Source organism: Micromys minutus (assembly GCF_963924665.1).
Source record: "Micromys minutus genome assembly, chromosome: 20".
Lineage (NCBI taxonomy): Eukaryota > Metazoa > Chordata > Mammalia > Rodentia > Muridae > Micromys > Micromys minutus.
The window spans coordinates 6,577,398-6,603,899 of NC_137955.1; the positions used below are offsets into that span (position 1 = coordinate 6,577,398).

The 26,502-nt window shown below is 37.3% G+C and overlaps 1 protein-coding gene and 1 pseudogene across 2 annotated transcripts in view; one reads left to right on the top strand and one right to left on the bottom strand.

Moving 5' to 3' along the window:
- The window catches only part of LOC308433637 (5'-nucleotidase-like), a 67,175-nt pseudogene extending 41,898 nt beyond the window's left edge, over positions 1 to 25,277 (top strand). The window contains exons 4-10 of the transcript in view: positions 747 to 810; positions 4,467 to 4,770; positions 9,701 to 9,842; positions 10,892 to 11,049; positions 22,575 to 22,717; positions 23,699 to 23,905; positions 25,121 to 25,277. The product of the transcript in view is annotated as a 5'-nucleotidase-like (transcript). The remainder of the gene's footprint in view (positions 1 to 746; positions 811 to 4,466; positions 4,771 to 9,700; positions 9,843 to 10,891; positions 11,050 to 22,574; positions 22,718 to 23,698; positions 23,906 to 25,120) is intronic.
- On the bottom strand, positions 8,494 to 9,470 carry LOC308433617 (large ribosomal subunit protein uL1m-like; the record flags this gene model as incomplete). The annotated part of the gene is given in 2 exon segments (XM_080933726.1): positions 8,494 to 9,056; positions 9,059 to 9,470. Coding segments are annotated over 2 exon segments (975 nt in total).
- Positions 25,278 to 26,502: the final 1,225 nt, after the last annotated feature.

Sequence of the window (26,502 nt, forward strand, 5' to 3'; positions counted from 1 at the left end):
CTCTTGTGAGGCTGTTCTGGGAGCTCAGCCTTCTGCCCACAGATCCTGAGTCCTAATAGTGGAGACCCAGCGCTCTCTCTCTCTCTCTCTCTCTCTCTCTCTCTCTCTCTCTCTCTCTCTCTCTCTCTCTCTCTCTCTCTGCCAAAAGGACCCTTTTCCTGATAGCACTATGCTCCCTGTTCTCGGATACCTCCCAGCATTCCCACTTTGGATGTCTAGTGGGGCTATGCGTCAGAATCACCCTTGGTCCAGGTGGAAGAATGCCTGTGCAGTTGATCTGGGAACTCAGCCTTCTGCAGGCAGATCCTGAGTCCTGGTGACAGAGATCGGGCTCTCTCTGTTGGCCAGAAAGGGCCCTTTTCCAGAGAGCAAGCATTCTCTGTGTTCTGAGAACTCCAGGTTTGACCTCCCCGAGCCTGTACCTCAGGCTCATTTTTAGTCCAGGTGGAAAAGTGCCTGTGCAGCTGATCTGGGAGCTCAGCCTCTTGTGGGCAGATCCAGAGTCCCGGTGGTGGAGACCCGGCCCTCAATGTGAGCAGGAAAGGACACTTTTCCAGAGAGCACCTTGCTCCCTGTGCTCCACGAACTCTTAACTTTACTTTTCTAAATAGCATTTAAATTTGTGTCATAATTACTTGCAAACCCAAATATAATGTGCTATTATAAGTAAATATAAATATACAATGTGGAATAAATATATAATGTAGAGTAAAAACTTACAGTGACATATTCTTTATTTCTTGCAGTAATTTGGTGACATTTGAGATGTCCTGTCAATCATTTTGCGCTGTCATATTGCCATGGACTAGGGTAAACATGTGGCACACTCATGTGCAGTTGGAACTTGGTTCTTTCTTTCTCTCCCTCTCTCTCTCTCTTTCTCTCTCTCTCTCTCTCTCTGTGTGTGTGTGTGTGTGTGTGAAAATACCCTTTTATACTATCTTTCATTGTCCCTGGTACAGCCATCATTCTATTCATTGCTCAAATAGAGTCACCTCTTTAAAATATCTCACATATAAATAAGTGTATGCAGTAGTCTTACTGGAGTGTGGTCATCTTACTGACACTGTCCTTTAATTCCCTTATGCTTTATGGAATCACAGAATTTCATTCTTTCTAGAGGGTGAACAATAGTCTGTTGTGCATATATACATTTACAAAACAGATCTTCCCACTGATGGACATAGAGGTAGACTCCAAATCTTTGGCATTGGGACTGGTACTCCATGAACTTGGGAGAACAGATACCCCTGTCACATCTTTACTTTAGTTTCTTTAGATGAATTCTTAGAAGTGAAATTGCTGGGTCTTACACTTGTTCTATTTTTAACTTTCTTACAGTTTTCTATAATAAGTACTAATTTACATGAACACTGAGAGTACATAATGCTTCTCTTCTCCATATCCTTGGTAGACATTCTAATAGATGTCAGGATGCTTTTCCCTTATTATCTGTCTCTCAGCATTTCAGAAGGACTCAAAGGCTTTGTCTGTTTTGTATCTATTGTATGTTTAAGACTAAGAATAGTGGGGTATTCCAGAGCAGTTAGATCTGTCAATGATATCTTAGTTACCTTTCTTGTGGCTGTGACCAAACACTTGACAAGCAGCAATGTAAGGCATGGAGGATTGAGAGGGGGTAGTCCATCCTGGTAGAAATGCATGGCCTTGGGCAGCTCTGTAGCAGCTGAGACGTTTGTTTGTATCTTGATAGATCAGGAAGCAGAGAAAGGGGCCTTCAGGACTTTGCCTTTTTACCTCATTCAGGCGGTCAGTTTAAGGTGTGTCTTGCCCTTAGTTAACTATTTCTATAGACAGCATTACAGACATGCCCAAAGCCATGTCTAAGCATCTCCTAAATGACTTCAAATGCAGTCAGGTTGTCCAAAATGGTAATCATAGTAGCAATTTGCACAGTCTTATTTTTATGATTACAAGATATTAAAAATTACTTTATAAAACATACGGTCTTTGTGTACAGGTTCATTCTCCTTTCCTCCAAAATTCTTTAAGAATGGGGTAGCCTCTCTCACACGTAGGTTGCCAAGGTCTTTCAGTCAAGTCCAGAAGTCACCAATATCGGCTACTCTTTCTACGTTCATTTTTTAAAACTGTGCCTATGGAGTTAAAGCAACACAGATTTGAATACAGATTGAAGAAGCCACTGCATTGTCTTTACTCCTTGGTCAAAGATCAATCTTTGTAGTTATGTAAATCCTTCTGAAATATTTTCATCCTGCTTATGACTCATTTGACTGCTTTACTTGGCTGTTAGTTTCATTTCTGATGCCCTGGTGTGAACACTGTCCATTTCAGTTAAGTCTTCAAGTTAGGTAACAGTCGGCCCTCATTTATTTTTCCTTTACGTCAACACTGTGGTGTGTATTCTAGCTCTCAATGTAAATGTTAGAATCAGTTTGATAATAATCACAGAATGACTTTCTTTAAGTAGAGATCTTGGTTAGAAGGGCATTGGATCTGTACAACAGTTGGGAAGGATTAACATAAAAATATTGAGCCTTTTGTCCATCAACACACAATATCCTTCTGTTTATTCCATTCACTTCTCCCTGTCCCTCTCCTCCCTCTTATCCCCTTCACTCGTGTGCCTGTTTGTGTGTGTGTGTGTGTGTGTGTGTGTGTGTGTGTGTGTGTGTGCATGGGCATGATTTCTTTCCATTTGTTGTCTTGCCTTTTCATTCTTTTGGCAGTGTCTTTTAGTAGCAGAAATGTTCAGTTTTAGTGGCGTGAAGCTTATGAACAAACACATGTATATCACACATTTTGTTAGATTTATTTCTAAGTATTTTATTTGGATAGGTACCAGTGTAAATGGCATATTGATTTAAGTACCAATTTCCTGGTGCTCATTTTACTTTATAGAAGAAAATTATTTCTGTAGATAGTCTATATTATAACCTTGTTATAAAAGCTTATTAATTTTATTGTCATAACTTTATCAGACTTGTGAACATCAAAAGTGTTATTGGAGGGAATATAACTGGTTATTTAGATAATACAGGCTGAACATTTCATATTCAAAATGCTTCAGACTAAAAGTGATTTGGATCTCAGAGTTTTTTTATGTCACAGTATTTACATTTTAATAATTGGTTGTGTTGGGAATGCGATGCAAGTCCAAACTGAAACATTTACAGTCTATTTTTCTTCACAATTGTTTGGAGGAAATTCCATGTAGTGCTTTACTTCTCATTGTTTTTAAAAGTGACATGACGTCAGGTATGGAGTCGCCCAGTTGTGGTGTTCAAAGTTTCAGATTTGGAGCATTTGGAATTTTTAGATTAAAAAAATCTGCACATTATTCTTACATACAAAAATTTCAGCAAAGAAATTCTTCCTAAATCACGTGGGAAACGGCAGATATGCCAGGGTTTTCAATGACCAAAACCTCCAGCTAATTATAAAAGTCTCTAAAAGTATTAAAAATGAAGAAAATTCACTTTGACCTTTGATTTTCTCAAGGATAGTAAGTAAGGTGCCATAATCTCTCCACTTATCCTTTCAGAGGAATGGGGCCAGTTTACAGTTCAGTGTTCTGCTGAATTGCTGGTTACATATATCATATTAATTAATTCCAAAATGCTATAAATATTTTACTGTATTCTTAAAATATCCTGCTTTATGTAAATCTGGTGCTTTTGAATAAGCAACAGTGGAATGTAAATTCATGGAAAAATTTATCTTACTTGAACTTCCCCTTAGAAAGGGGTCTACCACAGGGATAATTTCAGTAGTCATTCCTGGTTACTCCCTAAGGAGTCCCTGATGTTGAATTTTCCTTCTGTGTGTAGGCAAGTGCTATACTGTCCTCTATCCCAGCTTCCTTATCACTTTTGGAGACAGGTATTACTAAATTGATCAACTAGTTCTGAACTTAGTTCATAACAGAGGCTTTGAACTTGTGATACTTGTGATTCTTCTGACTCAGCCTCCCAAACAGGCAGGACTGAGGCCTGTACTGCCAAGTCTGACCTTTATTTTCCTAATCACCACTTACTCTTGTGACAAATATAGTTCTTATCAAATGCAGTAGAGAGATACCAGGACTTTCTTCCTATAACAGTGTTTGAATTTTACAAAATTTTTAGTTAAGAATAAAAAAATGTGTATTTTTATGAAGGTTGTCTGCATGATCACATGCACTAAAAATAATTTTTAAATTAGGGTATTTTTGACCAGGTATTGGTCACACCATTGCATTTCCCTATATTGCAAGGCTTCTTTTCCAAACTCTTTAAGATTACAGTCCTTTCAGGGTTTTGGAAGGAGACATAGCTGAAGACCTCTAAAAATCATGGCATTTGTAAGTAAAAGTTGGACTAACTAAACAGACATGTTAAAAAATGCTTGCTTGTAATATATAGTCTTGTACTTGCTGGAAGGACTGAAAAAACATTCTTGTGATTTAAACTTAATTTTTCTTGTAATTTTTTTTTTAATTTTAGGAGTTTGATTTTGGTGTCAATATTTTAGAAGAGTATAAGAAACAAATGCACTTTACATGGTTCCTTTGTAAAGTCCACGACAGATTTACATCTGAACCTCTTGGGCATGGTGCAGTAAAAAAAGACTGGCTTGATACTCTGGACACAGTTAATAAGGCCAATGTAAACTACAAGGATTATGTGGAAGCTGCTAATGAGCTGGCAGTGGAGCTCAGAGCAGAAGGGGCTGATCTTGAGATTGCTATTTTTGGAAGAAGATTCATATATCAAAGCAACAGTAAAATATTTTACTCAATACATACAGGTGGGTGAGGATGGATTGTGCTGTACAGTGACGTGTGAGTTGACCATGTAGATCGCATCATAGCCTGTGATTGATGAGCATCTTAAGTCACAATACATTTGTAATAGTTTTCTCTTTTTAAATGTACACATTCACTTTTATTTTATTTTGACTTTGTAAATAATGATAGAAATTTAACAAATTAGATTTATTTCTAATATTCTCTATATTTTAACCTTGTTTTATTTATTTCATTTCCATAACTTCATAAGACTTGAACATCAAAAGTGTTATTGTAGGGAAGTATAATTGATTATTTAGCGAAAACAGGTTGAGCATTTATATTCAAAATGTTTCTATACTTTGAATATTTATAAAGTGTTTGGATCTCAGAGTTTTCTTGATTTCACAGTATTTACACTTTAATAATTAGCCATCTTAGAAATAGAAATAAATAATAAAAGGGATTTAGACCCACTATAACATTTCTGTTTATTTTAACTGATATCAATATAATATTTTTTGTACTCAGATTTTGCCAGTACTTATGTCTTTAATAAAGAGACTGATATTTTTCATTAAGCACTAGGTTAGTACAATGCCTGGTGATTTTTGTAACAATTTGCATTAAAACATGCCTTCCTACCCTTCTCTTTCTTACATACTTCAAACCTTCAATGATTTCTCATCAGGTCACTTAAGGATTGCCTTTTCTCTAGGGCCACACACATGTGGGGCAAACTCTAGCTGCTTAACAGTGTGTGTGTGATACTTTAGTGAGGGATTTGTGAAACATAGGCATGCTATATTGATATCTATGCATTTATTTAATATAATGTTTGGCACATGTGTTAATTCTATAGAAACCAAGGCTTCTGTCATGTTTCAGTTGGGAATAATTAACTGTTTCTTGTTGGATCAGCATGTGGTCATGAATATTACATATTTTTGTAACAGATTTCTGGCCTAAAAGGCTAGGATAGAGGCTAGAATGTCATGTATTCTAACTGTATGTTATCATGGCTTATTACACAATCTAAAAGTGAATTGTTGTTGGTGTTTAATATTTTGGTATTCCTTTGGTAGTGTGGTATGGTACTGCGATTTTTTTAATATTTAAAAATATTTTATATTTGTAATTTTATATTAATTAAAATTACAAATTAATATTTATAATGTTATATTTAAATATTTAAAATTTTGCAATCTTTTATAAATTGGATAGTGAAATATACAGTGATTTTCTGTACTTTAGATCACTTGTGGAATTTTAGAATAAACTGATGCTGGTCTGAAAATCAGCTTTTTATTACAATCAGAGTTGACATCATGAGTATCCACTAGTGTCCTCAAAGTTCCACAACATGTTAAGAAATGCTGGATTCCAAGATCAATCTCCTATTAATAGGTGATGACCAGCTACTTGTTCCATGTAAACCTTCTAAGTAATTCCTATGTAAATTAGTGTTTGGGATTCATCGGTATTTATTATAAAACTTTAAACCCTTACTTAAATCAGTGGGAGGGGATTTTGAAACGATTTAAATGCCCAGCAATTGAGAGAATGCTGCAATAAAGCGGTGAAATGTTACTCATTTTCCATGAGGTTTGGATAAAAGAAGCGAGTGCGTTCAGACACATGCATGCAGGGCTAGAGACGGATTAGCAGTAGAGAACACTTGTTCTTTTTATTTTCTCCATCTCTTTCAAATGAACACGTCAAAGGAATATCCACTAAACAATTTTTTTTCTGATTGTATCTGAGTATCGGGATTATGAGTGATTCCTGTTCCTATTTATGACTGTTCTAAATACTCCCATTCTAAGGTTAACATGTACTCCATTAATCAGGAGAAAATCTGACAAGTGGAATGATAGCTTTGGGCTCATAGCAGAGCCCTGGCCTAGCATGCACACGGCCTTACATCCAATCCCAAGATTAATGAAGATGTAAAAGTGGACTGGGAGAAGGCTCCATTGGTGAAGCTCCTGTTGCACAAGCACGAGGACATCGTCTTCATCCCAGCACCTGCAGAGAAGGTGGCCAGCCAGGCTGACCGTCTGTGAACTAACTCCTGGTCGAGACCCTGTCTCAAAAACCAAGGTAGAGAGCTTCTGAAGAAGACGTGGTGCTGACCCCTGCCCGAGACACAAACACGGATACATGAGTTTAAAATTTTTTAAAAATCAAACCAGCACAAACACATAAAACCCCCAAATCTTGTCCTCTTTGTAAATTGAAGTTTCCAATAATGATGAATCTCTGAGTTTCAGAACCTGGCAAGTATGGGAAATGCCTTCTCCCACGCACTATTTCCACAACTTATTCTTTGTCTTTCTTTTAGCTTTCATATCAGTAGTGTCCCAGAATCAAGAAACTTAACTACTGCCATTCAATACTTTAAAATTTTGAAACTATAGTGGTAAGTTTGGCTTTTCTTTGAACACATGAAAAGGCAGTGAATTAGTGAAATGGTTAAAACAATGGCTCAGAAAGCCCAAAGGCTGGGTGTGTGGCACACCCCTAGGTCTAGCTACTTGGAGCCTGAACCAGAAAGATCTCCAGCTCAGCACACTGATCTCATTTGACACTTAATGGACCTCACACAAGTTTGACCCCTTTTACAGGGAAGCTGAGCATCTAATTTCCATAGTGTCTAGCGAGGGTGAAATGGGAGACATACCATACTCAATAAAAGACAGCCACTGTTAGTCCTTGTCCTGCTGCTACTGTATTTGGTAAATGGTATCTACACTTACATTTTCCAGTGGGGAGAAAACTGTGAGTGTAGTAGTTGTTCCTGGTTATTTGAGCTTTCTAGGCCACTGAAATTCTGAGGACTTAGAAGTTGGGGACAGATGGGTCTAGCCAAACTGGGGAACTACACATTTAGTGTCCAAAGTGGAGAGCAACTGAGAAAGATACCCAACTTCCAACTTTCCACATGCCCCTCAATCCCAGGCCCCCCCCAACAGAAGCCAACAGCCCTGCTGGTGATGTAGCTGGTAGGAAAGAGGATGCTGCTGTTACTTCAGATGGCCATGTCTCCAGAAACTAGAAACTTCTTCTAGACCTAGATTCTACCAGAATACAGAACACTGACACTAAGGAAGGACTGAGGAAAGTGGAGGGGTCAAATATATCACAAGAAGACCTACAGTAAACTAACCTGCATCCATGGGGCTCACAGAGACTGAACCACCAACCTTATGGCTGCCATGTGGGTCCCCTAACAAGTAGAGTGGGGGTGACTCTGACTCTTATGCTTCCCTTTGAATCTGCCTCCCCTAACTGGGCTGCCTTATTTGGCCTCAGAGGGAGAAGATATACCCAGTCCTGCTTCATCTTGTCTTGCCAGGGAGAACTGGTACCCATGGGGAGGCCTCCTGTTCTCAGAAGAGTCGCAACGGGGGAGTGTGAGGTGGGAGAAGCGGAAGGAAGGAGGGCTGTGATGGGAATGTAAAGAGAATAAAGAAAAAAATAATAAAAAATAAAAATAAAAAGGGGATGAGGGAAATGTGACAGGATCCAAGTCCAGAAAAATATAAAAAACAATAAAAATTTAAAAAGGAAATGTAACAAGATTTTCAGTAACTGACATTTTTTTCTTATATGTTAAAATTTACTTCTAAATGTACTTATTAAGAAAACATGAGGAGCCAAACTATAAACTATACAGTTTTATAGATGTCTTTGTTGTTTCTTGACACACACACACCCAATAATTTCACAATATAGCACTTCTAGGCAGCTTCTGCAGTTTCAGCTTCTTTGGTTAACGAGTCAGTCTTCACTAGCAAACCTTCACTGGTTGAACTACGAAGGAAGGCACGTACCACAAATGGACCCAGACTCAGCGGTCTGTGCCTGCAGACCTCATTTATAACTGCCTGGAGATTGGCAGCTATCTGGTCACTTGGCATATCCAATGTTGCTATTTTGGTGCTGAGGAAGTTCTGCCTTTCTTCATCTGCCATAATTTCATGTGCAATTTTAAATAAGTCAAGCATTTTGGGGATGTCACGGCCAATGGAATTTCTAGTAGCCTTTGGAAATCTTTTTTTCAGTTTCTTCCTTAAAGGGTTAAGTTCACCCATTATTTCTGGGACAGCTACATAAAAGTCTGCAACAACTTTATCATCCAAGACCTTCTTAACCAGATCTGTTCCTCCTGAAAACGCAGCTCCATTTTCTTCTGCTATTTTAATTTCTAATGCATTCCCTGTAAACACAGCAACTTTGTTGACTTCTGATGAAAAAGGGTGAGGTAAAGCAATAACACTGGCAAATTGTTCCACTTTTTTATTTTTCCCAATGCCATATCAAAATAAACACCTTGCTTTGGATTGGGAAAGTCCAGAACTTGATACTTCTTGAGTAAGTGAATAGCTTTCTCTACTTCATAGAGCCGCCGTGGGTATAAGCGTTTTAAGTAGACATCATCTTCAGGATCACTTTCCATGTAGGTATATGACTTTATTTTCTCTATATCATCCACTGGTTTTTCATCTGATGTCTTTTTCTTGGCAGCCTTTTTAATTTTTCTTGCAGGCTTTGTAGCAGCAGTAGCTGCAGCAGCAGCAGCAGCAGCAAAATGTCTGCTGGGCAAGAGACTGTTTACAGAACAAGGGTAAAGAGATATCTGGTAAACCATCTTGCAAAGACTATGCGTTTGATGATGTATCAAGACTCTACGGAGGAACCTGATAGCCGCCGCCATGCTGGTTGCTCCGGATCGGTACTGTGATTTAGATAGCTATTTTTTCTTTTTTATTGGATATTTTATGTATTTACATTTCAAATGTTATCCTCTTCCCCATCTCCTTCCCTTCCCCTCCCCCAGCTTCTGTAAAGATGCTCCCACTCCCACGTACCCATTCCCACCTCAATGCCCTGGCATTCCATTGCATTGGGGAATGGAATCTTCACAGGCTATTTTTCTTCTTTTACTATATGTTAGAAGTTCTCTGCCCAATCAACATGGAACTGGATGACCATGAAATTACTGTAAGATGTGAGAGCAACCTTGGAAATCTGGTGGTGAATGCAATGTTAGAAGCCACACATGCTGATGTGGCACTCCTTAGTTCAGGTGACTTGGGTGTTAAAGAGGACACAAAGTGACAGAAGCCAGATTTCCAGAAGGCATTTTTTAAGATGTATAAAGTCCTACCTAGAAACGTCATTAATTTCATGAGTTCAGCTATCCATCCATCTCCTGTCATGATTGGGTATTTGGAGTCAGATTCTGGAGGTCAGTTTGTCAGTGAACTTTTGATGACGATATCAGCTGTCACACTACTGTGCACTTTGATTAAATGGAAAGCAGTGGAGTTAAACTTTCACTGGAAGTTCTTGCTTTGGCCAGCCTGCCTTCCTACATCTTTAACAAGGAAAGAGTAAGGGTTTTCTGCTGGACTGACAGGGGCCTGCTCTTAGCCTCTCCCCTTTCATCTGAAGTTGGTAGACTTAAGAGTTTTAAGACTTTAAGAGTCTACAGAAAATTAAAACAATCCTCTGAGAACAACTTTGGTTCATATGCTAGAACTGAGGCATTATATAACTGCAGGGACTGAGTCCATGGTTTTTCACAGTTTAGAATGTAGCTCAGTGGAAGAATTCAGGCCTTGTGTATAGCAGGCCTTAGCTTTCATCCTATTTCAGCTTCTGCTCCCCAAAGTGTACAGAGTAACCCCATTTAACATCCTAATGATAAAATTGTTAGAATTCTGTTTTTCATGGATGATACAAATGGTCCTAACTTTACATATGAACTGTTTAAAATGGCCCATGAAAATCTTTCCCAAGAGTGAAATTTTTTGTAGTTGAGTCCTGTGAAGATCTTTGTTTGGTAAATCATAGGCCTGGTTCTGTGGACAAAGGGAGAGAGGGCAGTGGCTTTTCAGTTGTAATATTACAACTTTCAGTTAAGAAGAATATAATAGTTAGCATAAAATCAGATCTTCTAATGAATATGTTATATGTAAAATTAAACTGGAAGTAAATGCGAGACAGACTTTGGGAAACAGATGAAGGCCTTTGGTCCTAGGGATGTAAGCGTTTGGGTTTAAATCTAACATGGATTCATCCATGTGCTGGAGGGAGAAAATGGGAACATTTCCCTCTTTTGAATCACTGTAGGCACGCTCAGATCTGACAGAATACACCCACCAGGAAATTTCACTCTGCATGATGTTTTGGCCATTCTCCCCATAGTGGACCCAGTTTTAGTTATCGGGTGCACAGCTGCTTGTAGCACGTGAAAATGGAGTTTACAAGTACCCAGCTCTGGATGGAAGGTATGTTCATATGTTGCTACTAAATGATGCACTTAACTTTAAAATGGTTCTGTACAAAGACAAATTTAAATTTAAAAATGGTTTAAGATTTTACAATTTAAATTTAAAAAGTGGCAAAGTGTTAATGGTAATATGTAAGTATCGTTTAAAAGAATCTCTAATTTTTATTTTTACTAAAGGATTTTGAGAGTGATAAAATACTGGTATGCAAAATGTAAGCCATTATTAAAAATCAGTATTATTTTTAGTTATATGCAAGTATGTTTATGTACTACTGAATTTTAGTATTTAAGTACCTAAATCAGATTTTCTACTTCCTTCAGATTATTTGCTGTTTAATTTTTATATCCAGATCTCACTAGAATTCTTAGATGAGGGAGACTAAGAAAGTAGACCTAGATGTGTGGGTTCTTCTCCTTTGTGTTTTAACCTTAAGCAGATATCTGAGAATATTATAATCTGGGTATTGTCATATTATACACGGTGCCAAGAAGTATAAGCTGAAAAATATGAAAGAACTCCTCTGGGGAAAGAAGTCAGGGAAACGCTCTATGCTTTCATAAATTACTATTTCAAATTTGGTTAAAATATGACCAGGAACATTAACATACCGTATGATTCATCCACTCAATCTGGACAGTTTCCTAGCTTCTAAGAGTTGTACAGTTATTGTCAAAATGCATTCAAGAACATTTCATCACTCAACAAAGGAATTGCTCATCACCGGCCACTTGCCCTTCCTCCCAAGTCTCAGCTCTAGTAAAGCACAGTCTCCTTTAGTCTCCCCGGTTACCTGGTCTGGCACTTATAGGAGCCAATCCTGTAATGTGACCCCTTTAAGGGTGTCTTTCACTGAGCATGTTTTCATCAGGTTGTAGTATGCATCAGTACTTATTTCTGTTTATTGCTGAGCAAAACCCCATGTGTGGACAATAACACATTCACCCATCCATCAGTTGATGGACACTTCAAATGTTTCCAGTTTTTCTACCATTATAAGCACTGCTGCTGTGAAAATACATGTGCAAGATCGGTTGGTTGCTCAGGTATTCAGTACATGTCGGATTTGAAGTGTTGAGTCCTATAGAACCTGACAGGCTGTTTTCCAAAGTGACTGCACAGCTTTAGCATTGTCCCAGCCAGATGTCACCTTGTGGCTGCAGTTTCTCCACTTCCCTGCCAACGCTTGTTACCTTCTCTGCTCTCTGTCCCAGTTAACATGAAGCAGGGTCTTATGCTGCTGGTTGGCATCTCTCTGATGGCTGTTGAGGTTGGCCATCTCTTTGTGTACGTATTGGCCATTTGCCTCTCTTCTTCAGATGTGTCTCTGTCTTTACTCTTTTGTAAAGGTTGTTCTTAAAAAAATCATACTGACTTACATGTTCTTACAGATGGAGCCCCCAAATCTTATTTTATTTGTAGAGAGGATGGAGATTACCAGAGCTGAAGGCCAGAAATATTAGTCCAGGGATATAAAATTACAGTTGACAGGAGGAATAGTTTCAGAGATTTATTATACAGCATGATGATTACAGTTAATTAGGATACATTGTGTTCTTTAAAAAATGAAATATGAGTGTGCTTACTACACAGTGACTGTGTGAGGGGATACATGTCAATTTGCATATTCTAACAAGTGCATTTACTTTAAATTATCATAGAGCAATGGGAGATATTAGTTTTATTTAATAAAATTTCAAGTTAAATGACATTAATAAGATATAATTATCATTATTGGAGAACAGTTGATGCAACTTTTTATCCTAAAAAACTCTCTTCCTTCTTCCGATGTTTTCTTTCTTAATTCAAGGCAAGTGAATTTACCCCCAAATTGTCTTCAGCTCCACCATAATTTTTAGAAAACACATGCATCTTAGCATTCCAATTGCCACAAAACAAAGCACCACAACCAAAAGCAACTTTGTGAGGAAGGAGTTCATTCATTGTGCACTCGTCCCTGAGGGGATAATTAGTGCAGGGATTCTCAGCAGGAACCTGTAGGCAAGCTATGGAGGAATACTGCTAACTCACTTGCTCTCGGCTTTCTTAGCCTGCCTTCTTATAGAACCCCAGACCATCGCTCAGAGGTGGGAGTTACTGCCCACAGTAAGCTGGGCCCTCTCACTTCAAACATCAATCAAAAAATGCCCTTCAGTCTCACTCGCAGACCAATCTCTTTTGAGGTTCCTCTTACCAGATGACTAGTTTGTGCCAAGTTAACAAATAACTAGCCAGGACAGGATGATAAAGCCCTGTCTACATGTGGGCAAACTCAATGAGACAATGATTTTTACTCTGCTTATGAATGGAATTAGAAGTAGAAAAAATGATTTTCAGGGAAATGAATAGGTGGATACATGGAGAGATAAATATTAGCCCCGAACATGAAGTCAATGTTCACAGACATATGAGATAAGCAATACTATCACCTGTGTCTCAGATTAACTCCTACGCACTTTATGTTGTGTTCCTCCTTATTCACCTTCCTGGAACTAAAACAGCAACTTGACCTTAGAAGATGTCTCCTCAGCCTGTGCTCATATTTTGGTTGTTGTGGTACACATAAAGTTTGCCTTCCATTAAAACATACTCTTAGGGGGAAAAAGAGATAAGCAATACTAGTCAGAGTCTACTGATCCTGATACATAATTAGGAGAGTACTTTAATTGATCCCAAATATTGATATTTTTCTCATGCAATTTAAAGATATGTGAGATATCATTGCATCTAATTTTAATCAAATTTCTGACAATATGCCTGCATATAAACTAATCAACTTCCATCTGAAATTTGATTAGTTAATTATACGGAGACTTTCTCTGTGCCTATTTCCAACAGGCTTTTCACGGGACCAAATTCTCCACATATTAATGCACCTGTTAGTTTCCTAAAAACAAGTACGTCATGTAATAATGCTTTTGTCTAAAATTACATAACAGTTCCCTTTAGGCCATAGCAAATGATGTCAAGTACTTTGGAGGCATACTCTCAAATTGGCTCAGTGCTGCCTTTCCAAACCCAAGCCACCTGTCATGTGGAAACTGTTCTTCTGCTTGCTCTTTCACTAAGAAACCCATCTTTTATCTTTTACCTCCTGATTCGCAGGCTGTCTCAACCCTGTGTCTCAGTAACCTGTGGCTTCTGCATAGCATACTGTTCCTCTGTCCCCTCAGATTAGTCATCCCTTTCTGTTCTCCTGCTAGTAGTTTACTTACAGCTTTGAGATCACTGCTTTCTGATATAAACATTCAGTGTTGCAAATTTCTGTATAAGCACTACTTTAGTGGCATCCTACGGATTGTTGATATATTGTATTTGTACACTTGTTTAGCTCTGAACACTTAAATTTGATATTTTCTTCATTATCCATGGGTTATTTATAAATACATAGTTAAGTTTCTAAGATTTTCTTGATGCCTTTGGTTTCTAGTTTCTACTCAGAAATTATATTTTGTAGGATTTCCTTCTTTAGTATTGGAGTACTTATTTCATGGTATTATTATATACATTATATAATAATATATTACATATATCCATATCCAAGGCCTTGGTTAAATTTCCACGTATACTCTAACATACACCTTTAAAAATTGGTGGTAAATGTTTCTGTTTTTCTAAATCTTTGCATCTTTTTAACAAATATAATATTTTGTAAGGAATGTGGAATGCTTCAGTTGGTCATGATTTGGTTTTCTCTTTCATTTGTTTAGGTTCTGGTTCAGTTTTGTTAGGTATTTGAAATTTGTTGTTAGGTACATATATTGTCAATATTGTGCCATACTGACTAGTTGGCCACTTTATTATATAAGGTCAAAGGGTCAAAACACTATAGTATTTTTGTTGTTTAATTATGTTGTCTATTATTATAAATAAACTTTGTTTCCTCTTAAGCAGACATATTCATTTAGGTGTTCCCTGTGACTTAATTTATAGTGATTTAGATTTGTGTAACAAAGGTAGTACAGCTTGTGAAGCCTGAAATACTTAGCTGCCATTTTAGGAAAATAATAGTATTCCCCTTTCATCCTTTGTCTCTATCATTCTGTTCTAAAGTATGCTGTGGGATTAATACACACAGTTCAGTTTCCTTTTCATTTGTCTTTGCATTGTTTATTTTTGTGGTTTTACTTATTTTTAAACTATGCAAGTCATTGTTCTTTAAATTAGATACTTATAAGATAGAATACAATTTGTGACTTCTCTATTTTTATTTGTGAGTTGAAACCTTTGACTTAGAGCTGGAGAGATGGCTCAGAGGTTAAGAGCACTGACTGCTCTTCTAGAGATCCTGAGTTTAAATCACTGCAACCACATGGTGCCTCACAACCATCTGTAATAAGATGTGGTGCCTTCTTTAGACACGAGGCATATATGCAGGCAAAGCACTATGTACATAATAAATAAATAAATCTTTAAAAAAGAAAACTTTTGACTCTACTCTTTTTGTTTTTACATGTTTAAATATTTAGTATTTATTTTGTATTTGATTCTGTTTTCTCTTTTCTTATTTTATTCAATATTTTCTTTCTTTACATTTCAAATGTTATTCCATTTCCCAGTTTCCCCACTGGAAACCCCCTATAGAATCCCCCACACCCCTGATTCTATGAGAGTCCTATCCTACAAACACACACACACACACACACACACACACACACACACACACACACACACACACATTAACTCCCTCCTGCCTCCCCACCCTGATATTCCCCTACACTGGGGCACTGAGCCATTACAGGACTAAAATTGAATTTTGATGGGGATAGCAGTAAATCTGTAGATAGTTTTCAGCAAGAAGGCCATTTTTACTATTTTAATCCTGCCAATCCATGAATATGAAAGATCTTTCCATCTTTTGAATCTTCTTTGATTTCTTCAGAGACTTGAAGTTCTTGTCATACAGATCTTTCACTTGCTTGGTTAGGGTCAAACAAACATTCATTTTATTATTTGTGACTATTGTGAAGGGTACCATTTCCATAATTTCTTTCTTAACCTGTTCATCCTTTGAGTAGAAGAAGGTTACTGATTGTTTGAGTTAATATTATATTCAGCCACTTTGCTGAGGTTGTTTATCAGATTTAGAAGTTATCTGGTTGAGTTTTGGGGGTAACAAAAGTACATTATCATATCATCTGCAAATAGTGATATTTTGACTTCTTCCCTCCAAATTTGTATCCCTTTGACATTCTTTTGCTGTCTAATTGCTCTGGCTAGAACACCTAGTACTATACTGAATAGGTAGGGCAGCCTTGTCTTGTCACTGACTTTAGCGGGATAGCTTCAAGTTTCTTCCCATTTAGTTTAATGTTGGCTACAGGTTTGCTGTTTATTGCTTTTACTATATTTAACTATGGGCCTTAAATTCCTGATCTTTTCAAGACTTTCATCATGAAGGAGTGTTTAATTTTATCAAATGCTTTCTCAGCATCTAGTGAGATGATCATGCATTTTTTTCTTTGATTTTGTTTATATAGTGAATTACATTGATAGATTTCTGTATATTGAACCACCCTACATCCTTGGGATGAAGCCTACTTGATCATGGTGAATGATCATTTTGATGTATTTTTGGATTTGGTTTGCAAAACCTTTATTGAGAATTTTGGATTGATATTCATGAGGAAAATTGGTCTGAAGTTCCTTTCTTTGTTGGGTCTTTTTGTGATTTAGCAATATGCATAATTATGGCTTCATAGAACAAATTGCATAGTGTTCCTTCTGTTTCTATTTTGTGGAATAGTTTGAAGTATATTGAAACTTCGATATACAGCAAAGTTCTTCTTTGCTAGATTGATAGAATTCTGCACTAAATCCATCTGGTCCTGAGTTTTTGCTTGGGAGACTTGTAATGACTGATTCTATTTCCTTAGAGGTTATGAGACTGTTTAGGTGACTTATCTGATCCTGATTTAACTTTGGTACCTGTTATCTGTCTAGAAAATTATCCATTTCATCTAGAATTTCCAGTTGTGTTGAATATTATGCATTTGCAGTAGAATTTGATAATTTATTGTGATTTCCTCAGTTTCTGTTGTCATGTCTCTCTTTTCTGATTTTGTTAAATTACATACTGTCTCTCTACCCTCTGGTTAGTCTGGCTAAGGGTTTATTGATTTTGTTGATTTTCTCAAAGAACCAGCTCCTGGTTTTGTTGAGTATTTGTATAGTTCTTTTTTTTTTTTTTTTTCTGTTTGGGTAACCTTTGCCCTGAGTTTGATTATTTACTGAGGTCTACTCCTCTTGGGTATATTTGCTTCTTTTAGGTCTAGAGCTTTCCCGTGTGCTGTCAAGCTGCTAGTGTATGATCTCTCCAGTTTCTTTCTGGAGGAACTCAGAGCTATGAGTTTTTCTCTTAGCACTGCTTTCATTGTGTTCCATATGTTTGGATATGTTGTACTTTAATTTTCATTAAAATCTGAAAAGTTTTTAATTTCTTTATTTCTTCCTTGGCCCAGTTATCATTGAGTAGAGTATTGTTCAGCTTCCATGTGTATGTGGGCTTTCTGTTGTTTTTGTTATTATTATCTTATCTGTGGACAAGTCTTAGTCCATGGTGATAAGATAGGATGCATGAGATTATTCTTGCATTGGTTTAGGCTTGTTTTATGACCAAATATAAGGTCTATTTTGTAGGAGGTATCATGAGGTGCTGAGAAGAAGGCATATTCTTTTGTGTTAGAATGAAATGTTCTATATATGTCTGCTGTTAAATCCATTTGGTTCATAACTTCTGTAAGTTTCACTGTGTCTCTGCTCAGTTTCTTTTTTCATGATCTGTCCATTGATGAGAGTGGGGTGCTAAAGCCTCCCACTATTATTGTGTGTGGTGCAATGTGTGCTTTAAGCTTTAGTAAAATTTTTTTATGAATGTTGATGCTCTTGAATTTGGAGCATAGATGTTAAGAACTGAGAGTTCATTTGGTAGATTTTTCTTTTGATGAGTATGGTTTGCTTCCTTATCTTTTTAAATAATTTTTTGTTCAAAGTCAATTTTAGTCAATATTAAAATAGCTACTCCAGATTGTTTCTTGGGACCATTTGCTTGGAAGGGTTTTCCCAACCTTTTACTCTGAGGTAGTGCCTGTCTCTGTAGCTGAGATGAATTTCTTGTATGCAGCAAAATGTTGGGTCTTGTTTATGTATCCAGTCTGTTTGTCTATGTTTTTTTTTTGGGGGGGGGGGAGTTGTGTTCATTGATATTAAGAGAAATTAAGGAATAGTGATTGTCGTTTTTTTTTTAAATTTAGTTGTTATATTAGGAATTATGTTTGTGTGGGTATATGATTTTGAGGTTTATTGAAAGATGATTACTTTATTGTTATTCTTAGGGCATAGTTTCCCTCCTAGTGTTGGTGTTTTCCCATTTAATATCATTTATAGGGATAGGTTTATGGACAGATATTGTGTAAATTTATTTTTGTCATGAAATATCTTGGATTCTCCATCTACATCAATTGAGAATTTTGCTGGGTACAGTAGCCTGGGCTGGCATTTGTGTTCTCTTAGGGTCTGTGTGACTTCTGTCTACGATCTTTCTGGCTTTTATAGTTTCTGGTGAGAATTCTGGTGTAATTCTGATAGGTCTGCCTTTATATTTTTCTTGACCTTTTTCTCTTACTGATTTTAATATTCTTTGTTCTTTGTATTTGGTGTTTTGATTATTATGTGACCGGAGATTTTTCTTTTCTTGTCCAGGCTATTTGGAGTTCTGTAGGCTTCTTGTATGTTCATGGGCAGCTCTTTCTTTAGGTTAGGGAAGTTTTCTTCTATAAATTTGTTGACGATATTTACTGGCTCTTTAAGTTGGGAATCATCACTCTTTTCTATATATATTATCCTTAGGTTTGATCTTCTTATTGTGTCCTGAATTTTCTGGATGTTTTGGGTTAGGAGTTTTTTTTTTTTTTTTTTTTTTTTTTTTTTTTTTTTTTTTTATTCATTTTCTTTGACTGTTGTGTCGATGTTTTCAATGGAATCTTCTGCACCTGAGATTGGTTCTTCTATCAGTTGTATTCTGTTGGAGATGCTTGTGTCTATGACTCCTGATCTATATCTCCAGAGTTGTCTTCCTTTGGGATTTCTTTATTATTTCTCTTTCTATTTTTATTTCCCGGGTGGTTTTGTTCAATATTTTTATGTTTGTGTTTTCCTGTAATTCTTTAAGGGATTTTTCTGTTTCCTCTTTAAGGGCTTCTGTTTACCTGTGTTCTCCTGTATTTCTTTAAGGGAGTTATCTTGCCATTCTTAAAGTCCTTTATCAACATCATCATCATCATCATCATCATCATCATCATCATCATCATGAGATGTGATTTTAAATTCAAATCTTGATCTCCTGGTGTATTGGGGTTCCAGGACTTGCCTTAGTGAGAGAACAGTGTTCTCATGATGCCAGGTAGCCTTGGTTTCTATTATTTAGGTTCTTGTGTTTGCCTCCCACCATATGTTATCTCTGGTGTTAGTTGGTTTTGCTTTCTCTGACAGGAGCCTGTCTATCACATAAGCCTGTGAGCCTATGAGCTTAGGAGTGATGGTGCTCCTGAGAGACCAACTCTCTTCAAGCAGAATTCGGGTCTGGAAAGCTATGCCACAGGGTTTACTCTGGGCTATGCATTTGGAGACCAGAAGACTGATTTGTTTTTCCATTCTGTATGTTGTGTGTTATATGGCTTCTGCCTAGAGTGCCCTTCCTCTGTCACCACAGATTTGTCACCCCCATCTGTTGCTCTCATGGTAGATGGCCATACATCTTGTTTTGTCTGGCCTTCACTGAGGCTAGTAAAGGCAGCCCAACTGAAAATCCAACAAGGACTAATATCCACTATATATATGGCACTCAGGAAGGTAGACAGCACAAATCAACTAACGCAATTTACAAAAGGGGTCCAGAGCTAAACAGCAATTCTCAATAAAGGAATAGCTGAGAAGCATGTAAAAAATGTTTTGCATCTTTAATCATTAGGAAAATGTAAATCATAATGTCCCTGAGATCCCTTCTTAGAGCATCAGAATGGCTAAAATCAAAAGGGGGTAAGGGAAACCCTTCTTCACTGCTGGTTGAATGCAAACTTGTACAACTACTTGGGAAATCAATCTGGCAATTTTTCTGAAAATTGGAAATAGTTCTACATTTTGCAATTGAGGCTACTCAGTAAATTTTAATTTTATTTTCAAGTCAAAGTTTCATTGGATTTATCCCCCTTAGGTAGTGTGTGTGTGTGTGTGTGTGTGTGTGTGTGTGTGTGTGTCTGTGTGTCTGTGTGTTGTGGGGTGTTTTGAAGGTGCACACTATGGTCAATGCTGAAAATCCATCTTGGTCATTCTCCATATCAGTTTGTAAGGCAGAGTCCCTCACTGATCTTAGAGATCAAGTGAGGCTTGGTTAGTCAGTGAACTTCAGTGATCTACCTGTCTTATTCACCAAGTACTTAGGTTATACATACTCACTGGTGTGCCTGGATTTTTTTAAACATTGGCTCTTAGGCCTGGGGATAGAATTCAAGTCCTCAAGAGTATGTGAGTGGAGTCACCACCTTAGTTTTTTGCATTTTTCTTGCATTGTCTCTTTGTAGTCTGGGCAGACTTTGGTTTGGTGAATTGTGTGTGTAGGTGGCAGCAAGATTGTATTAGTGATTTAAAGACATATTGGAAGCCTACGATATTTGTTTTTCAAGCAAAAGTTTCTTTATTTTGGAAATAAAAATCCATAATTATGTTTTACTCTACATTTAAAATACTAAAGGGCTGGAGAGATGGCTCAGCCATTAAGAGCACTGACTGCTCTTCCAGAGGTCCTGATATCAAATCCCAGCAACCACATGGTGGCTCACAACCACCTATAATGGAATCCAATGCCTTCTTCTGTTGTGCCTGAATACAGAAACAGTGTACCCACATACATTAAAAAAATAAATAAATAAATCTTAAAAAAATACTGTGGTCTAAGAATTTTGAACCATAGTGAAAGTATTGGTTCAGCAGTTTATAACTATGGTTTTTATTGCTTAAGAGTCCTGGTGCTTTGCTTAGTGATTTCCTACTATATCAAAGCTCAGAAGAAAAAATATTGGGGAATTTCTATCTATCTGCATTTCTAGTTCTAGCACAGTGATACTGAGTATTAACTGTGCTAATGCATCAGAGTGTTTTATGACTGAAATGATGCCTGCCTAGAACCTGGTACAGATTGGTGCATCTAGTACAGAAGAGGACATGTGGTACTTTTTAATATGACACCTAAAGAGCAACAGAGAGATACATCAGGGATGAGAAAGAAATCAGGCATAGACCAGGGTAGGTGGGGGGACTGAATGTCACCAGGGTTACTACCAACTTCCCCAAAGCCTAAAGAGTGCAGTGGGGACAGCTGCAGAAAAGAGTAGTGAAGGCTTGTGAAGGCTTGCTTAGGTTTGTCCTCAGGTCAGGGCCTTTGTTCATTCAGCATTTGTCTCTTCAGGAGGGAAAAACCTGCTCTCATAGACAGAGCTTACCTTTGTAAAAATATCTTGTCTGCGTGAATCATTTTCTCCTACTTGGAAACATTTTGTAAACTACTATTCACTTAATCTTATCTCAAAGGTTGATCCACAATAAATGACAGTATTCATAGCACGATTTTATTAAAAAAAAAAACCATGTTAGCTTCATATATTTAAGATAGACATTGGAATAGAATCTAAGACCCAGAAATGAACCCACACACCTATGGCCACTTAATCTTTGGCAAAGGAGCTGTAAACATTCAATGGAAAAAGGACAGCCTCTTCAACAAATGGTGCTGGTTCAACTGGCAGTCAGCATGCAGAAGAATGCAAATCGATTATTTCTTATTTCCTTGTACAAAGCTCAAGTCCTAAGTGGATCAAAGATCTCCACATAAAGCCAGGTACACTGACTAATAGAAGAGAAAGTGGGGAAGAGCTTAGAACACATAGGCACAGGGGAAAATTTTCTGAACAGAACACCAATGACTTATGCTCTAAGATGAAGAATCAACAGATGGGACCTCACGATATTGCAAAGCTTCTGTAAGGCTAAGGACACTGTCAAAAAGACAAACCAGCAAGCAATAGATTGGGAAAAGATCTTTATCAATTCTACATCTTATAGAGGGCTACTATCCAATATATGCAAAGAACACAAGAAGTTAGACTCTAGAGAATCAAATAATCCTATTAAAAATGGGTACAGAGCTAAACAAAGAATTCTCAACTGAGGAATATTGAATGGCTGAGAAGCACCTGAGGGTGGAAATTGAGGAAGTAATCTCACAGAAATTCAGAGTTGTAGGAGAACAGAAATTCTTGGTGTTTGTCTTTAAGTACAAGGAAATAAGGATTGCTTTTATTATTTGACTTTTTGAAGCCAAAGTTCAGTTGACAAGTTCTGTTCACAGGAACATAGTCTGTGTGCACCCTGCCAGTCAGGTAACATAAGGGAGATGCTAACAAAGCCCAGCATTCTCTCCCTTCTGCTTAGTATGTTGCAGAACTGTGTGAGAAGTTGTCTTTACATTTCAGGTTTCCTCAGGTTGCTGGGATAGAATTTGGATTTGATCCAGATGCAGAACCAGGACATCATAAGAGACACTGTGAAAGTTCAAGGACAGTACTTAAAGAAAAAGAAAGTCTATCTCCTGGCCACTAAGGAGTACATTACAAATGTGAGATTGATTTCTTCTGAAATTTTTTAAGAAGAGCAATTGCTTGGTGCTTATGCCCACATATTTAAGTTTGCTTTCATGAATTCCGACACTTAAATAATAAATGTTTCCATTGCATTTTTATGATACATGAAGTGAATTAATTTTATCTCAGGGTATACAAGCACAACTACACTGTTCACTGTTATTAGATTTAAAAATACACACCCTCTAAAATCCGGGCATATCAATTCTGTTCCTTAAAGGACCAGCAAATGCAGCCAGAATTGTATGGCCCCAAGTGCTACAATGGTTGCTAAATTCAAATTTAGTGAGAAACAGTCCTAAAACAAGTAGTATTTCTATTTTTGATATATTTTAACTATTTATATCTCACTTGGTTGCTTAGAATGAACCGTAGATGACATTTTAAGAACTTTAATATGAGTTTGGTGTGATTGCCTCTATTTGACCTGGAGTAGTGAGTGTGAGGAACCTTGTAACATGCATTGATTATGTTCTTATTCTGAGAGCCCTTTAGTAAGTTTCAGATTAGAGTTGACAGTGGTGGCACAGTCCTAGCACTCGGTACACAGGAGCAGGCAGCTCTGAGTTCAGCGCTGGTCTGGTGTACAGGGGGGGTTCCAGAGCCACACACCGTGTCTTGAAAAGTACACACACACACACATATTTTCTGATTAGATTCTTCAGCATCTTTCTCATAGACCCTCTGTGTTAATGTCATTACTCAGCCACCTTTAGACTATAGGTGGCCTATTCTCAAGGCCTTTAAACAACTGAGCTGTGACAACAGGGTCACAGCCACCGTGTTGAGATTTATGAGTAGGACAATTATTTAAAGTATACTAATTCAGGTTTAAGAAAATGTCTTTATGTATAAAGGGTAAGAAATCACTTTCAACATCAGGATAAATTTAAAATCTATGTTTGACATATTTACTACTCCTGGCTTAGAAACTTGGGTTCTGTTTTGATATTTCAGGGAAGAATGGCTACGGTATGTTTACAAGTTTCCCTCGGATATTTGACCCCGAAACCGCACAAGTGCTGTCTACAGTCGTCATGAATCATTTTGAATCAATAAAAATCTTGCAAGGCAAGAAGTTTCTTTCAGGCCATGGGATGAGTCTGATCACAGCGGCAAACAAATCACTGTCCCTCACCGGTGACAGGACAGTGATATTTCATGTGCTGTGCTTCTTAGGCTCCAGTCTAAGTGGGCATCCTGGTGTCTGAGGATGTGTGAAGAACATAAAAAACAGACCTTTATTTTCCAAGGTGAAAAGAAAAATGCAAGGGGCAGTAGTTACAGCGGCCCCACAGGAATTCAAAGCTGTGGAGAACAGAGATGGTCTAGAAAATCGTGTGCTTTTCAGGTTGTTCTGTTTCACAATCTTCAACTACTTTTGCAACACTTACCTTCTGATCCAGATGAAAAAATTATAACCTGCCAAATTATCTTACTTCTGTCCAATTAAACACATTGTCTCGTCCTACTTCATAGATGCTGTGCCCAGACACACAGATCCCACTTATTAATCAAGCTCAGAAACTTAATTCTTTTTTCCTAAGGTCACTTCAATAACAATCCAAGGCAAATCTTATCAAATCATAATTAGTTTTATGATTGGCTGATTCTTTGATAAACAATTATATTCTTAAATATATCCAAGTTCTGGAAGTTATAATTATACCTTTTGGAAGTAGAATGAATTATCTTCTTCTTCTTCTTTTTTTTAACCAAAAGAGTTCTTTTAATACACCAGCTATACTTTTGTCTAATTATTTTCAAAAATGTAAAATGGAAGAGAAAATGACAGCTGTCACACATGATCAGCACTAAATAGACTCAGCAGGCTGTAAAAACCACCCACCGGCCCACCACATATTTAACAATAATTTAAAAAGTATCATGAATTTGAGAGGGGTGGGGGATGGGAAGAATTGTCATGGAGAGATAGAAATGATGAAAATACAGTACTCGTGTACAAAATTCTCAAAAACTTAAAACAATATAATAACCAAGTAAATCCTTTTGGGAAATCATGATTTAAAAATTTAAAAAAAAATGTAGTATGTCTATCATGTGATATTTCCATATGTATATATATTGTATAATGTTCAAATGAAGGTAAGCATATCAACCTTCTCAAACATTTATTATCTAAGTATAAAATATCTTAAATGTCAAAAGGAATTGATGCATTGCTTACTTGTAAATTTCATATTTATGTTTAGTGTAATTTTATTCATGGATGAACACTGACTGTGATGGTGGAGAAACAAAATGTCACCACTATTTATCATTTTCAATTCGCATATCCTAGTAAAGCTTTAGTTATGACTTTAGAATGACTATTCTGGAGAGCATGCCTATTTTAACTGGTTGTATTGCATTTCTAGCCTTTGAGGAGTAACTGCAGTGCCTGGCATAGAAGGGAGAATCTGCCCTATTTCTCCAGACACGAAAAAACATTTGCACCAACATAGAACCTCGAGACAGCAAGGCCTGAAAACCTTCCCAACCATTAGTGACATTGCACATGAGAATTCTGATTGACTAAATGTAATGCAGTCAGGATGCTTTGCTGGTGCGCAGATGAACTGGACCAATGCTAGCGGTGCTAGACATAGTAACAGAACCTTGATTGCTTCTCTCATTCCAGAACTGACGACAATTCTAAGGATATTACTCTGAATGTTCTTTTCATTTAATTTTTATCAAGTCTTGTTGTCAAGGCTTCCTACATCTTGTAACCTTTGACTCTTCATTGTGTTGTGCCAGAAATACAAACAATTGTGATTAAAGTGCAAACAGTGTAGTGTTTACTGTTAAATGAAATTCATGCTTATCTCTTCACAGTATTTATTTGTGTAATAACTTTTTTCTTAGTACTTGTTTTTCTGTCCAAATAGTCATATGCCTGTCTCTCTGTCTGTCTGTCTGTCTATCTATCTACTCAAACTATTGGTTAAATTTAGCCCTTTCAACCTTATTGGAAGTCTGTGGTATAGCATCTGATCATGTCTTCCTGTTAACGGCCTGAGCTTTCACATGAATGCCTGGGAAGCACAGGCTGTACTCAGTGCGCTCGCTACTGCCGTTCCTTGTGAAGCATCCTCTCTTACCGCAGTGAAATGAGAGAAGGTGGTAGTATAGTATTTAAAATAAACTTAAAATGTAGCTGAAACCAGACTGGATCAAATTCACAATTGGCTTGTTATTGATTAACTGATTGGCAACACATCCTAAATTTACCTTTCCTTTGACAGTTTTTTAAAATTATGTTTGTAAGTAAAAAGTTCTAATCTTTCATTCTTCTGTCATCCATGTGTGCCTTCCTTGAATCTGTGGAAAATAGAAGGAACATTTAGTTAGTATTTGTATCAGTGCATGGTGGTGGCCACAGAGGCTGTGCGCAGTGACGCAGCCAAGGTAAGCGGAAGTTCACACATGTAATGGAGGAGTGGAGCCTGCCGTTGAGGATTCTAGCTCATTCTGCTCGACTGTGTGCTCACTATATTCAGAAGTGACATACACTACCTCTTAGTTATTTCTGATAATAGAACATAAGAGTAGATACATTTGTTCCCAAAAGTAATGGATTAAATCATTTGTCTCATTTCAGTGATAAAATACCCTGACAAAAGTAGATTAAGGAATGAAGGGTTTATCTGGGCTTATGGTTCCAGGGTATAGTTCATTGTAGCAAGGAGTCATGGTGGCCGGAGTCTGAGGTGGCTGTCGGTTCTACTACAAGCACAGTCAGGAACAGAGCGAAGAC